We start from the raw sequence: 16,365 nt of genomic DNA, 5'->3' as shown, positions 1-16,365 counted from the left end.
CGAAATAAACGGTTTTAAAGAATTCAAGTCAGCATAACTTCCCAAGGATAGCAAGCACGCATATGAAATTTACACAAGCTGCATCATTCTATTACCTTTCAGACCACTTCCAGTACTTGTAGCTGTTTGTAGAGTTTCCCGCCAAATAAGATAGAAAATCTGAGCAGTTGTACAAGCGAAGTAGTATCACAAGTGCTCACAAAGGGGTGAAGGGTGGCGGGGTGGGCAAGGGATAGACCTCAAAATGGAGGCAGACCACGATTGGAGTCCAGACACGAGATTACAGGGCTGTGCTGGCTCCTTAGTAGCTGATATGTAGCAAATCAACGCAAAAAATGTCTGACCAACATTATGAGGCTGTCCACCAGTAAATCAGTGATTCTTGCCAAGACAGGTCCTTCACAAGACCAGAAATCACCATTCAAGCTCTACACACCACCCAGAAAAGACGTCTGTTGAAACCAGCCTAGAGTAATTTGAGTGGTAGTGAGGGTCAAAACAACTAGTGCGATAGTGTAGCTATCCACTGGAGGTGTTAGTTTGATTTTGCCTGATGTGCGATTTGGATCAGTTTTGTAAAATCTGGTCACATATTACTTTGTGTCCTAAGCTGTCATGTGTGAAACTACCACTTTATCATGTGTCATGATTGCATTGTTGGACAATGTGCAAATCTTGGTTATAAGTAAGGAGCTGGTGAATAAACTTCATTCAGTAGACTTCATTACTTCGTTGTACTCAGTGGATTACTAACGAGATTAGTAAATCCGTTACTTTGTAGTAATAATATCAGACTCATTACAGTAACTATATTACTTAGGTAACGCGTTACATTTGTAAGTAAAGTAACTTGAGTTGTATTACCTGTTTTTATAGCGTATTTCATTATATTACTTAGTTACCACAAAAGTATTAATTATTATTTAACACATTACCCCCAACACTGCCAACAATCAATATCCAGTGTGGTCTAACTGTGTACACAGCTCACCCATGGCTGGTAGTAACTCCTGATGGCTAGGTTACTGATCCAGAAGCTTCACCAAGTGATGCATGGACTGGTCAAGTTCAAGAACCTGTATAGCTACAGAGAGCTTGCTGTGAGCGATGCCATTGCTGCCAAGAAGTGTGACTGTTTGAGTATTGATAATGCTTGCGTCCTACTGAAGCACAGTCACAGTTATTATTATCAAGTACAGATGGCGATATACTGCACCAATACACGATGGTGCTTCGTATCACTGTTGATTTCCATTGTGAATGGGTGGAGTACAATGAATCATTCTACTCTGTGGTTATACCAACTTTAAGATGCTTCTACATTATGGTAATCCTGCCCAAACTTTCTCTCAATGGAAAATCTATCCGGGAACCGAAGGATTGGATCAAGGATGAAAATACCTTTGTTCAAGACATCGAGCAGCTTGTCACTTGAAAGAAACACACCCACTATAACATCATGCGTGCACCCAATTAGTTTCGTTTGCTACAATGTACATTAAAACAACCAATAAACACTCTTACTTTGTTACTTTGAATAAGGTTGAAACAACGAGACATATAATATGCATTTTCTTGTACCATGTAGTCATTCATGTGCAAACGCTACGTATGTAAGTAATTTATACTTGCGAGTCATTACAACAAAAAGTTATTTCTGGTATCCTGTAACCTTAAGGTTGGGAAATACTAAAATAAATTCTTGTTACTATAGCTAAGTATTAAATGAATATTTACTTATACTTAGGCACCAGCCTATTATGCTGGCATAATTTTGAGCATAATAGGTGCCTGAAAGCATCAAGCATAATGGTAGCATAATAGACAGAATAATTATCATACTGTAAGCAAAAATACATGCCACAGAAAAAGGTTGACTTACAATAATGGAACAGTTGATGTCACTGATATGACATGACTGTTATTATAGTTTACAATGTAGCCAAATTCTTAATGCATAACAAGTACTGTAACATTTCAGTTGTTCATAAGCCAAAGTTTATCATTATCCATTAGAAAGTAACAAAACATGGGAACTGTAGCAAAAAGTTTGAGCATAATTATGAGCATAATAGGCAAAATTTTTGAGCACTGCAGCATAGCATAATAGGCTAAATTAAAAGCATAATAGGCTGGTGCCTACTTATACTAGTTAGAAAGTGCATTGCATAATTATATGTCCATATAAATAATAAACTTAATGTGAACTCTGTGTCATTTTCACCAGTTGCAGCTCCTGTTTATCATCTGTTAATTTGTGTGGATGGTGTTTATATGATAAAAAGTGTACCTCATCCAGTGACCAGTGTAGACTAGTAACTGATTGGATCAATGTTAGTAGTACTAGTATTGTATCAGTGATGTGCTAATAGTATCTCATTTAGACTAGAGATAACACTAATGCATCATGTCCACTAATCCTTAATACCACTATTGGATATCAGCAACCAGTTGGAGTATCACGTAACTTGTCAATAAAAACTGAGAACTTACCACCTCCTGTAAGATATGTTGCATGTGTTGTCAAAACTGTATTTGTTGTTTTATCTAAACAGAATTCAGACTATACATACCAGTGTGTGATACAATATGATGGATCACAGTCTGTTTTACAAGCTGAATATACAGGACCTGATGGTTTAGTGTGTGTACCAGTAGCAAGTGATTTCTCTGGTGTTGACTATGTGAGTAATGGTGGTGTGATTATAAGGTGGACTGGACCAGATGTACTGTATGATCTGGAGACTGAAATTGATCATCTAAATGGTAAGTGATGCTAACCACACTGTACAAGTATGATGAATATTCACTATCATAGTAATACTATATGATTGTTCTGCTTTGGCTGGAGGGTGTTCATCATGTTTGTCAGTATCAAACACATCAATGCTTGACTGTGGATGGTGTAACAGTTTAACAAGTTGTGTAATAATGGAGTCTTGTTCTGATGGTAGTACATTTACTACTACCAGTAGTACTTGTCCTTCACCACAGATCACTATGGTATGTACCATACTACAATGTGACAGGTAGTTAATAATGTTATATTAATGTAACAGGTTAATCCTAACTCTGGTCCATATCAAGGAGGAACTGATGTAACAATTAGTGGAACAGATTTGGGAGTTGTAGTTGATGACATTGACTTCATTTATATTGGAGGATCACCATGTATGATAAATAGGGATAGCTATCAACCAGGTGAACGGTGAGCTTTTATTGGTGTATGAAATATAGTGATAAAGTAGAACTTTGTAGACTCAGGTGTACTACAACAAAACATAAGACATCACCACTTAGTCTAATAGTTATAGTGATAAAACGTGTTGGAATAGCATCATTTAATGGATTTAGATATGCTGTAAGTTTAATTGCTTGTAAACATTCTTTCTTTGTGTTGTAATAACCTATTCATAATTTTATTTTAGAATGTTAGCATTACTGGATTTTATCCTGAAGTGATCCCAATATCAGGAAATAGAATGATTACCATTACTGGTATAAATTTTGACATCAGTAATACGTCACTTGTAACTGTGGAGCTAGCAGAAACAGCCTGTCATATTAAGTATGTTGGCTACATTTCAAGTACTGCATATATAGTAGAAAAATATAATGTCCTTCAAACCATTATAGTTAAAATCAACATAGAAATAATAAATTATATATTTATATTATTATTATTATTAAAGCTTTACAGTGGCCAGCACTGAAGGTCTGACAGCAACATGTGCTGCAGCCTTTGGATTAACCTAACCTAACAATATGGAACTGAAGACTTAAGAATAATACTTACCTAGCTAACATAAGGTGAAACAGAAAAGGGCCAAAGAAAGGAAAAAAATCCCTCCTACCCCAGGATTCGAACTGCAGGCCACTCAATGTCTAGTCGAGCGCCACGCTCAGTCTCCTCCAGGAGGGATGGATTTTCTTCCTTTAAACCTCAGTATTTATTATTATTAAAGCTTTACAGCTTTATATATAATACCATGGCCACGAGGGATACATGCCCAAGCCCGAGGGAAAAGGCATATATATCAGGCAAATCCCTAGTAACCATGGTATAAGTAATCTAATCCAAAACAGCCAAGCTGTAAAAAAAGTGTGCAGCCCTCAGAAAGGCTATGGTGAAAAAAAGATGTGAATTCCAAGGTGGCGGCCAAGAAATGGCTGTGATGGTAGGTTAATGGTAAAAATTTTAATAATGACAATTCAGGTAAATTTTGTGAAGCGGCACAAAAATTCACCTGAATTGTCGTTATTAAAAATTTTTACCATTAACCTACCATCACAGCCATTTCTTGGCCGCCACCTTGGATTTCACATCTTTTTTCACCATAGCCTTTCTGAGGGCTGCACACTTTCTTTACAGCTTGGCTGTTTTGGATTAGATTTCATTTCTTTTTGTATTTGTATACCCCAAAGCCAGCCTATGGCCAGCTTTGGGACTTTTTTAACCTATGTTTTTTTCTTTACTACAGGAAGAAGAAAAGATGAAGTAGATGTACTTTAAACATTTTATCAGTAAATGTACAAATTATATATATAATACATATGTGACTGGATTTGCGAAAAGGGGCCTTCCACACTTCCAATTTGCCAACTTTACAATTGATAACTTCAGATTGGAAAGAGCTATTGCCTTGAAATTTGGGCAGTGGTGATTTCTTTGCAGCTGAACTCTCTACAAGGTAATTTCTTCTAGTTGATCTCTCTACAGGGAGATTTGTTTGTAGCTGAACTATCTACAAGGTAATTTCTTCTAGCTGATCTCTCTACAGGGAGATTTGTTTGTAGCTGAACTATCTACAAGGTAACTTCTTCTAGCTGATCTCTCTACAGGGTGTTTTGTTCGTAGCTGAATTCTGTACAAGTGATTTGTTTGCAGCTGAGCTCTTTACAAAATGGTTTCTTTGTAGCTGAACTCTCTACAAAGTAACTTCTTCTAACTGATCTTTCTACAGGGTGATTTGTTTGTAGCTGAACTATCTACAAGGTAATTTCTTCTAGCTGATCTCTCTACAGGGTGATTTGTTTGTAGCTGAATTCTGTACAGGTGATTTGTTTGCAGCTGAGCTCTTTACAGTACAGAATGGTTTCTTTGTAGCTGAACTCTCTACAAGGTAACTTTTCTAGCTGATGTCTCTACAAGGTGACTAGTTTGTAGCTGAACTCTCTACATGGTGGTTTCTTTGTAACTGAACTTTCTACAAGGTGACTTCTTCTAGCTGATCTTTCAATAGGGTGATTTGTTTGTAGCTTCACTCTCTACAAGGTAACTTCTTCTAGCTGATCTCTCTACAGGGAGATTTGTTTGTAGCTGAACTCTCTATAGTTGATTTGTTTGAAGCTGAACTTTCTAAATGATGGTTTCTTTGTAGCTGAACTCTCTACAAGTTAACTTCTTCTAGCTGATCTCTCTACAGGGTGATTTGTTTGTAGCTGAATTCTGTACAGGTGATTTGTTTGCAGCTGAGCTCTTTACAGAATGGTTTCTTTGTAGCTGAACTCTCTAAAAGGTAACTTCTTCTAACTGATCTTTCTACAGGGAAATTTGTTTCTGGCCAAATTTTCTACAGGGTGATTTCTTTGCAGCTGAACTCTCTACATGGTGGTTTCTTTGTAGCTGAACTCTCCACAAGGTAATTTCTTCTAGCTGATCTCTCTACAGGGAGATTTGTTTGTAGCTGAACTATCTACAAGGTAACTTCTTCTAGCTGATCTCTCTACAGGGTGTTTTGTTCGTAGCTGAATTCTGTACAGGTGATTTGTTTGCAGCTGAGCTCTTTACAAAATGGTTTCTTTGTAGCTGAACTCTCTACAAGGTAACTTCTTCTAACTGATCTTTCTACAGGCCAATTTGTTTGTGGAAGAATTTTATACAGGGTGATTTCTTTGCAGCTGAACTCTCTACATGGTGGTTTCTTTGTAGCTGAACTCTCTAAAAGGTAACTTCTTCTAGCTGATCTCTCTACAGAGTGATTTGTTTGTAGCTGAACGATCTACAAGGTAACTTCTTCTAGCTGATCTATCTACAGGGTAGTTTCTTTGTAGCTGAACTCTCTACAAGGTAACTTCTTCTAGCTGATCTCTCTACAGGGTGATTTGTTTGTAGCTGAACAATCTACAAGGTAACTTCTTCTAGCTGATCTCTCTACAGGGTGGTTTCTTTGTAGCTGAACTCTCTAAAAGGTAACTTCTAACTGATCTTTCTACAGGGCAATTTGTTTGTGGCTGCATTTTCTACAGGGTGATTTCTTTGCAGCTGAACTCTCTACATGGTGGTTTCTTTGTAGCTGAACTCTCTACAAGGTAATTTCTTTTAGCTGATCTCTCTACAGTGTGATTTGTTTGTAGCTGAATTCTGTACAGGTGATTTGTTTGCAGCTGAGCTCTTTACAGAATGGTTTCTTTGTAGCTGAACTCTCTAAAAGGTAACTTCTTCTAACTGATCTTTCTACAGGGCAGTTTGTTTGTGGCTGAATTTTCTACAGGGTGATTTCTTTGCAGCTGAGCTCTCTACTTGGTGGTTTCTTTGTAGCTGAACTATGTACAAGGTAATTTCTTCTAGCTGACCTCTCTACAGGGTGATTTGTTTGTAGCTGAATTCTGTACAGGTGATTTGTTTGCAGCGGAACTGTAAACAGAATGGTTTCTTTGTAGCTGAACTCTCTACAAGGTAACTTTTCTAGCTGATGTCTCTACAAGGTGACTAGTTTGTAGCTGAACTCTCTACATGGTGGTTTCTTTGTAACTGAACTTTCTACAAGGTGACTTCTTCTAGCTGATCTCTCTACAGGGAGATTTGTTTGTAGCTGAACTCTCTACAGGTGATTTGTTTGAAGCTGAACTCTCTAAATGATGGTTTCTTTGTAGCTGAACTCTCTACAAGTAAACTTCTTCTAGCTGATCTCTCTACAGGGTGATTTGCTTGTAGCTGAACTATCTACAAGATAACTTCTTCTAGCTGATCTCTCTACATGGTGATTTGTTTGTAGCTGAATTCTGTATAGGTGATTTGTTTGCAGCTGAGCTCTTTAAATAATGGTTTCTTTGTAGCTGAACTCTCTCAAGGTAACTTCTTCTAGCTGATGTCTTTACAGGGTCACTAGATTGTAGCTGAATTCTCTACAGGGTGGTTTCTTTGTAACTGAACTCTCTACAAGGTAACTTTTTCTAGCTCATCTTTCTACAGGGTGATTTATTTGTAGCTGAATTCTGTACAGGTGATTTGTTTGCAGCTGAGTTCTTTAAAGAATGGTTTCTTTGTAGCTGAACTCTCTACAAGGTAACTTCTTCTAGCTGATGTCTCTACAAGGTCACTAGTTTGTAGCTGAGCTCTCTACATGGTGGTTTCTTTGTAACTGAACTCTCTACAAGGTGACCTCTTCTAGCTGATCTTTCTACAGGGTGATTTGTTTGAAGCTAAACTCTCTACAAGGTAACTTCTTGTAGCTGATCTCTCTACAGGGAGATTTGTTTGTAGCTGAACTCTCTACATGATGGTTTCTTTGTAGCTGAACTCTCTACAAGGTAACTTCTTCTAGTTAATCTCTCTACATGGAGATTTGTTTCTACATGATGGTTTCTTTGTAGCTGAACTCTCTGCAAGGTAACTTCTTCTATTGATCTCTCTACAGGACGATTTGTTTGTAGCTGAACTCTCTACATGGTGGTTTCTTTGTAGCTGAACTCTACAAGGTGATTTCTTCTAGCTGAACTATCTCTTTCCATAGTTGCATGAACTCCCCACAAGGTAACTTCTTCTAGCTGATCTCCCTACAGGGTGAATTGTTTGTAGCTGGTCTCTCTACAGGGTGACTTGTTTGTAGCTGATCTCTATACAGGTTTCTTGTTTCTAGCTGATCTCTTGAATTCTCTTCAGGGTGACTGCTCTATTAGGATGACTGCTCTATTAGAGTATCTCGATCTCGCACTTGCTTCACTAAGTTGGATTTCGTGTTATAACTCTGTGGCTTTAAGTGTGATTCTTCTACACCATTGATGAGCCTTTCTAAGATGATTACTCCATCTGTACAACGATTTTCAGAGCATTACCCCAAGCGCTTTATCTGGTAGGCGTGGCAAGCAGTCATTTTTTTTATTAGCTAATCTCGATTGCGTAATTGTTACACACTGTTGGTTTTTTTCGTTGTATCTTCCTGTTTTTTAGCTCGATTTCTTTCAAACCACAAAAGGTTTGAGGTTCAATAGTTAACCTATTCACCCACCGATTTTCAGCTTCTTCCCATACGCGGTTTACCCTGTAGGCGTGACAACATATTGGTGTTATTTTTCGTGAATAATCGCTCATACTTCTTAGCCTGTTTATCGTATTCCAGCCAAAGTTGGTACCGTGATGCGCCTTTATATCCCCTTCTGTGTGCCAAATTTCAAGGCAATCGGATATGGCGTTCGAGTTTTATAGCACTTTTTGTGAGTGTGCGACAAGAAAAAGAAAAATAAGAAGAAAAAAAAACGAAGAAACTGAGCCAATTTTTGAAGTCGCATATCTCGGGAACGCGCGAAGCGATTTCGCTCAAATTTGGAAAGTGGAGTGCTGCTGTTGGAGGGCATGTCCACAGCAAAAATCGTCTTGTTTCATCAAGGAAGCACAGAGCTACGGAGGTGCGAAAATTGCGTTTTCTTTCTTCCTGTCAATATACTCACGGGTGTTACGCGCCGGCTTCTTGGGCCGCACGACACACTACCGTGTGTCTTGATATCCACGCAAAAACAACTAAGCTGTATAAGAAGGGTGCGGCCTTCAAAAAGCCTAGGTGAAAAAAGCTGTGAAATCAAAAGTGGTGGCCAGTATATGTCGGTTGCTATAGCTAGTAGCATGTAAGCAGTATTAAAGAGAGATAGCTACTGCTAGATTTGCATGAAGACAGAATGTAAAAAATTTTAGGGGACTAGATGTTGAAATGATGCAGATGTACCTTTTATGGATGCATATATAATACATTAGTGGTTGCACTTGTATTGGGGTATTTTCCCTCAGACCTTGGGCTGTTGGGCATACATATCAGGTAAAGCCCTCATGCCAGTGTTACAACTATTACATGTATTATGTGTTGTACCACTACTGTAATTATGTACACATTGGCTTAGTATCATCATACCAAGAGTACATAATAATAGAAGAGAGAGGAGAGTGTCTAACTGCTATAGATTCGCCAAACGCACAGCGCTCAGACATTACGCAATCATCTATAGCCACCAAAGGTGACAAATGGCCAACAACCACTTCATGCACACATAATAAAAATTATTTCTTTTATGAGCGCTTATATAATAAAACATGTGGCGAGCAAAGGTGTTCGAAGATACTGATTCCTGTGATTCAAGTGGCGAATCTGATAGTGGAGACCAACCAGCACCCAAAAAGCTTCGTACTTCAAAGAGACTTACCAAATCAAAGCAGCAGCCACAGCAACGTCGAAAGGCTTTACTGAAGGCAGAAAGACAGAAATTAGAAAGCTACGTGAAAAATCTGAACTCGGATAAAATCTCCTCACATTCACTTGAGGAAGTATGTGGCCAAAAGCTATTTAAAGGAGAAGATATACAGGTGTTTGGCTGCTCTGTCGATCCCAAAGCATTAAATTTCCTTGCACATCACTTACAACTAGTATTTGCTCGTCTGTTTGTTGAATGCTCCACCAAGAAAGAGCGATATCTTCATTTTCAAATATCCTGGCATAAACATTGCAGCTTTTTGCTGGTTGAAAAGAATCAGCACCTCACACAGCTAGGTCTGCACCCTTCTGATCCAGTAGCAGAGCAAGTTCTTACAGCACGATCAGAGTGGCATAAAGTGAAGGAGAAACATGTATTGTCTCAAGATGCATCTTCTAGATTTTTAACTCTGTATTGCTCATCCACACTTGATCAGTTGCTGAGGCAGTGTCACAAGGTGATGCAATCTTTTAGCAAGAAGTCCAGTGGTAATGCAGAAGTGACAGAAGACAGTGAAGATGTATTTTATCGGTTTGGAGGGGCGGCTATAGCCAGTATGTTGCATAGTAGGTATGAAAAGTTAAAGCAGCACTGTGGTGATGATCAGCAACTCTCCGAGGAAACAACCATACTTCAGAAACTGAGTATACACAAGAAGGAAGACAAGGAACTGATACCTGACAGCTTGAAGTACCGTGACAAAGGTCACATGTATTTCCCATGTGTAGAATTGTTACCGCTAATAAAAGAAATTGATCTTGCCACAAAAGAATATACCAATGGTGAAAGTTTCAAAAAGTATGGCTCGGAATTGCTAACTGTTATATCTAACAAGTTAGTTCTTGACACAAAATTGTTATCTTTATATGAAACCATTTTGCGAGAGAAGATACCAGAATTTTCTGAAATGAGTGACAAGAGTGTAGACAGTGTATTTAAGGAATTTGTACGTAAACTATGCCATACAAGGATCCAAGAATTTTTAGATTCTTTTAAGCAACAGAGCGCAGCACACAGAGGCTTAGCTACTTTGGCAGGACAAACCTAAGGGACTCACTGTTAAGTCATCATGTTAACCTCAAAAGCAAGTCATCCCAAGGAACAACATCAGATACATTATAATAACGATATGTCAAGACACTGTTAAATTATTAAAGAATCATTAATTGCAAATAAATCATAAAAATGTATCGTGTCATCTATTGATTTGGTTTATTGTGCGTTCATACTTTTTCTTCTCTAGTGGAACTTCACAAAGTTGAAGGGGTGTATCTCGATATCCCTTAGAGCTGTGATGGGGAGTCACAGTGTGCTTTACAAGGTGAGCTGCTCTAACAGTAGGATAATTCATTGCACTTAATTTTCCCCTTGCTGTACTCTTGAACTGGCTAAATAATGTCTCCACTGCACTGCCAGATAACCTTACTGGACTTATAAAATGTTCTGGGTACTCGTCTAAAAACCAAGTGGCAAAACCAGTGAATCCGTAAACACGTACTCTCAGTAGATCCCATGCTAATAAAGTATACATTATAAATAGGAATAGCAACTGTGATTCTTACTTTGCCAGCTAAGAAATCTGGGATCTTGTGTGCCAATGGACTCTAAATAGAATATTTTTAGCATACTGCACAAGATGACCTCATTTAATTAAACTAACCTTCAGAAAGCTCGTTGTACCACTTCTCAAAGTGACTAAATCCTTTGTGGATAGACAACATGGGTTCTGATCCCATGCTTGTGATTTTGTCATGAGACAAAAATCCGTCCTCAAAGGGATCTCTGCACGCTTCTAAGTACCGCAAGGTCAGACGAACATTGTCAGCATCATCTGGTATAGGGGATTGTGTAACGTAAGAGTTAAGCTCTGACAGAACTTGCTCTTGCTAAAGGAAGAACAAAATCGTATTACACACTATACACAAGTATGCAATATAGTGACAACACAGACCTGCATGATCTTGGCTGGGAACACGTTCAGTTTTGTCCACGAATCACGAATCACATGGATTTCACGAAGCTTTGGAACCATTCTTGCATGCCCTATGTCTCGCCGCTGGCATTCCCTTGCAAACATGTCAACAATTGCTTTCCATCCAAACCCAGTCCCATTGCCATCCTCAAACGACCTAGTTCCTCCATCTTGTGAAGCATACAATGCGTTGATCATGTTCTTCAGCTTGAATGAAAATAAAACAGGGTGATAAAATACCGGTATAGTACAGCTAACATGTACAATACACTAGCACATACCTGATGACTTGGACATATGAGCCAATAAATATTGTGGAGGGGATCACATGGATTGGAGAACCAAGGCTTCACCTTGAAACGGTCAGTTCCTTTGCACACACCATACACACCACTAACTCCATGTGTAGCCTTCAGAAATGTGAGGTTAGGTGCAGCACCATCACAAATAAGTAAACTAGTCCTTAATCCATTAACCTATACAACACAAAAGATAACTACATGCAAGTTGTCCATGCAGCATGTATCAAACAAACCTGAAACAATCGGATTGTTTCAAAGATACATGCTGAAATAAACTTAGCAGACACAGCATCTTCACTGGTGAAATAGGGACCAACAACGTCAAATCCTGATGTGAGGTCCCTCCACAGAAATTGCAGTATGTAGTTGGTCATCTTTGTGTGTCTGTCCTCTTCAAGCAATTGGTAGACATCTAGCAGTGATGCCTGATCCCTTTCTGACATTGCCAACCCAATTATCTGATGGTTCCTAGAGTTCCACATCAGAGAGGAAACAACTTTTACCTCATCAAATATAAGGACACCGTTTGACTTTGGTCTGCACTTTCCACTGCTGGCACAAGATTCTTTGAAAGCTTCATAACTTTCAATCTGCTTTAAAATTGACTCATTTGAAGCACCAGCTTCGTGTAGAAAGGCACCAGTATAAGACTGAATAGTAGAACGTGAAGGCAGTTGTAACACATTAAAACTCTTGAGAGCCTCATATGCCGCTGGACTGCGAACAAAAATGGCCAGTGCTACAAAATACATAGTTGTGGTATTCTCAATCATACAACTTAGCTAATAAATGAACTAACCTATTCTAATAGTAACCGGATTCCAACGGTTACCCCTCTTGCGGTTCACTGTGGTACAAACAATTATTATAATTAAAATACAGCACTGTAGCATTGCCCTTACTGTTCCGCTGTTGATCCTTCAGAAAGGTAGTCTGAGCACACCTGTCTGATTGCCATATGTTACGCATACTGTTTCCAATGTTCTTTGATTTAGCTTCCCCTTCCTGAAATACCTTGCCCAATTCATCATTATGTTGCTCTTCGATCTTTTCAATAACAGCATTCAACTCATCATTCTGATCATCGTCTAAAGTAACATCTAGATGGTCATACTTGGCAAGCTTGGCTTTATCTGCTGATCTTTCTCTCTGGGTTGCCTTCTTTCGCTTCTGTGCACTGGCTGGGGATAAATGCTTTAATTTGTAATTTGAAGATGGCTGCTGCCTCTGGAGTTTTGTAGAAGGATCAACTTTACTACTCCTGTTTTGCTGGTGGTTAAGCAAAGCACGCAGACGCTTGCATTGCTTACAGAGTACAACATATTGGCTCTTCTCTTCCATAGTAGCATTGTGAGCTAGTTGATGCAGCAATATACAGTGAATTGAGTCAACCCTCTGAAAAGGTCTCTGCCATAGCCGAACAGTGCTGATGTGAAACCTTATTACTTTGACATAAAAGTCAAAGTAATGTTGGTATTCCAATCCTGTACAGAATTTATAGCTGGCATTTTGGGAAACCATGTTGATTACCGGGCGGGCATTATCCAAGGATTCTATTGTTCCAGCTTGCACTGAACTGAACAGAGCTTGAACGTCATATGTAACATTGCTAGAATCAGAATCAAAAAACAGAGCTCGCACTGGGGACATACACCCCACACCTGCTACCTGCTGGGTGTCTTGTTGAGAAATTTCAAGATATTCCCTTTTCTCTGACCGTCTCATGGCAAACACAAGATCAGGATAACTTTCTTCTAGGCCAGCAATATTCTTTGTAGTAAACAAACCTGACGGTGATAAATCAGATGATTGACTGCATGGAGGTGGTGGGTCTGGTAGTGAAGATGGTTGCTCCGGCAATGGAACTGTTTGTGCAAGCAATTTATATGGTTGATTTGGTAATGGAGCTGGTGGGTCTGGCAACAGAGCTGGTTGATGTGATGACAGAAGTTCTTGATTTGATACTGGCATTGGCACAATGTCACTATACGAATTATCAGTTCGCTGTACCGGAGGATGGTGTGTATTCTGCAGCTGCAGTCTTGGCTGAAATGAAATGAGCTGAGAAAATCTGGGGAAAAATGACACAGAGGCTCCCCTACCCATGGGGCAATGCAATTGTTGAAGTCCATAAGTATGCAGCTGTGCAGGATTACAAGCATTTAACAGCGGAATAAACCTGGGAACTTCTGGTATTGCGTTATGTCCTGCTCTACCAATGCCATGGTGGGCATCAGTTAAGGAAATTAGATTGTTCCCAGGTAAGTCGGCTCGTTGTATGATTCCTGGATTCATTTCGAGCCTAACTCTTTGTTGTTCATCACAACTTCGCCGTTGTGGCATTCCCATCACCTACTCTCGAAGAACATGACGAAAAGTTCAGCACTAAATACTCGATTACACGCGCTGTTACCTCGATTATTAGCTGCTATCTCGATTATAGGCGCTGCTATCTCGATTATAGGCGCTGCCCTCTGAAGTAGGCTTCAGCATTATACTGCTTCAATCAACAGATATTAACAGTCTTCTGTTCACAAAAAGGTATTGATATATGGCTAGCTGTTCTATGGATTGAAATAGGAGGGTTTGAGCGCTGTGTGTTTGTACAGCCTATATTGAGAGTTAGACACTCTCCTCTCTCTTCTATTATTATGTACTCTTGATCATACATGTGCATAATTCTTATCTGCAAAATGGAATAATTTTGTAGAGAAAACACCAAGAGACATTTCAAAGAAATAACAATGGTCAATATAATTTTTCACGAGTACCATAGCTAGTACAATAATCTTGGGACATGTCACACTCACATTCAAGCAGTTATGACTAAAAGTGTATTGAAGAGAGTAACAGCCAATGTGCCTAACAAAAGTGTTGAATAATGCAACCAAAAACCAATAAACACCAGTCCAGTGGTCCAGTCCAGTGGTCCAGTCCAGTGGTCCAGTCCAGTGGTCCAGTCCAGTGGTCCAGTCCAGTGGTCCAGTCCAGTGGTCCAGTCCAGTGGTCCAGTCCAGTGCACAAACCAAACAGAATTTCACTAGCCTTTACTGTTCTATAGCTACGTGAAATTCTTTCCAGAGCGCTTAAATCGAAACTAGTCCTTCATCTTTACCACTAGAGCGCTGGAAATTGTGCTAAATATACTAAAGGTTACAACTCACATATCTATGAAAAGTATTAATCCATAGCTTACATTGATAATAAGTAAGCCCTGAAAATGTGTTTCACTAACCAAACCCTCGTGTTTCCATCGCCATTACTCGCAAAACCATAGTGCTACGGACAAAATCTTTTCATAGTTCTGTAGAGAATTTATCTGCCTATCTCCATACAAAATTTGAAGCTTTTACGGCTATCACTCAAAAACTAGTTTTATTTTTAGTAAACATGTGCAAAGATTGCGTGCGCCCAACATTATTGATATAATAACCACACAAATTCCTATTAACCACAATCACCAACTTTTCAAAATAACATGTCATAAACGCTGTTCAAAACACAAAGAAGCTCTGTTTTCTCTTCTTCACACACGGGAACAGCTTCTTGCTACGCCTGGAGTCTCCAGCAAGCCGCTCTTCATTAGGTTACGCTAGGCACGCCATCATCAGCAGCTTGTAACGCCTTGTGATTCCAGCTGGTAACATAGTCCCCTACATAAGCAGCTTACAATTACAATACAAACTACCAGCATACCCTATCACTCGAGAAAACAAGGCACGAACTCATGTTAGCTACAAGCGAAACATGCGTTCACACTTGTCGCCTTATAATAACACTTACTTTTAGACTAATTCACGCTAGTGTAACTCTTGATCCATCAGACAATCATTTGCTAACACTTCAGCGACGATTTTAAAGTAAAAAACATACTGCTCTTCCTCGTGTTCTCTGGCGCAAAACACAGGCGCTTAACACGGATACTAGAAGTATGCGCAGTAATGCCAATTATGATGCAACAGCCGCATGTGGTTTCTGGGCTGGCACTTAAACGGCTTCGAATATCAGCGAGCACCCTTAATTTAGTACAAAATGCTAAAACTAAAAAAAAAACTAGATCCCACAATTGCAATTTTCTGTTGCTGCATGTGAAGCATAATTATGAATAACGTTCTAATCGCTCTTAGCCCACACTATTAAGCCACTATTGATCATGAGATTATAGGGTGAATATTCTTCAGTTGTTTCACCTAGCAGATGAGTGTGCCTAGAGTAATGTATACCACAACTGCGCTAGGTTTTGCTGATATGTACTCCCTTAGCCCTCATACCTCAGGTGTATATATCAGTAAAATCCCTCACAGCCATAGTATAACTGTTACATAAACTTTTGCTATGAGGTGGAGTACACTTATATACACATCAACTCCAAAGTCAGAGGAAGTTCCAATGACTGAGAAGGAGGGCTGTATATATACAAATGTAATACACCAAAGTGAGCCATGGTTCATATATACCATGTGTCTAAATTAACCCACACTACACAACATACTAACAACCCATATGCACACAAACTAACCTAAAGGTCCACTGAAATGGAAAAAATTTACTTGCCGTTTTACTAGGTCGTTTGTATCATGCAATGCACAAAAACAGTTCAATTATGTTGTTATAAAGATATATTAAGCC

At 39.1% G+C, this 16,365-nt stretch overlaps 2 protein-coding genes across 4 annotated transcripts in view; one reads left to right on the top strand and one right to left on the bottom strand.

The window, feature by feature from the left end:
• The window catches only part of LOC136252165 (plexin-B-like), a 57,593-nt gene that overhangs the window by 15,168 nt on the left and 26,060 nt on the right, over positions 1-16,365 (top strand). Inside the window, exons 7-13 of one of the 3 annotated variants that reach the window (XM_066044552.1) lie at positions 2,228-2,333; positions 2,385-2,501; positions 2,556-2,766; positions 2,819-3,003; positions 3,060-3,208; positions 3,259-3,361; positions 3,429-3,568. The exons of the other annotated variants lie outside the window; for them this stretch is intronic. Of the exons in view, the coding sequence (XP_065900624.1) occupies positions 2,228-2,333; positions 2,385-2,501; positions 2,556-2,766; positions 2,819-3,003; positions 3,060-3,208; positions 3,259-3,361; positions 3,429-3,568 (1,011 nt within the window). The remainder of the gene's footprint in view (positions 1-2,227; positions 2,334-2,384; positions 2,502-2,555; positions 2,767-2,818; positions 3,004-3,059; positions 3,209-3,258; positions 3,362-3,428; positions 3,569-16,365) is intronic. 3 annotated transcript variants of the gene reach the window in all.
• Positions 10,658-11,232, bottom strand: LOC136252739 (uncharacterized). The gene is made up of 3 exons (XM_066045307.1): positions 11,123-11,232; positions 11,025-11,066; positions 10,658-10,977 (listed from the first exon to the last, which is right to left on the bottom strand). The coding sequence occupies exons 1-3, from the start codon at positions 11,196-11,198 to the stop codon at positions 10,658-10,660; spliced, it is 438 nt and encodes a 145-aa protein (XP_065901379.1). The 5' UTR covers positions 11,199-11,232.

This window comes from Dysidea avara, chromosome 4 (genome assembly GCF_963678975.1).
Source record: "Dysidea avara chromosome 4, odDysAvar1.4, whole genome shotgun sequence".
Lineage (NCBI taxonomy): Eukaryota > Metazoa > Porifera > Demospongiae > Dictyoceratida > Dysideidae > Dysidea > Dysidea avara.
Note: the sequence above shows the minus strand (reverse complement) of the source record. Positions and strands in the feature narration are given on the sequence as shown.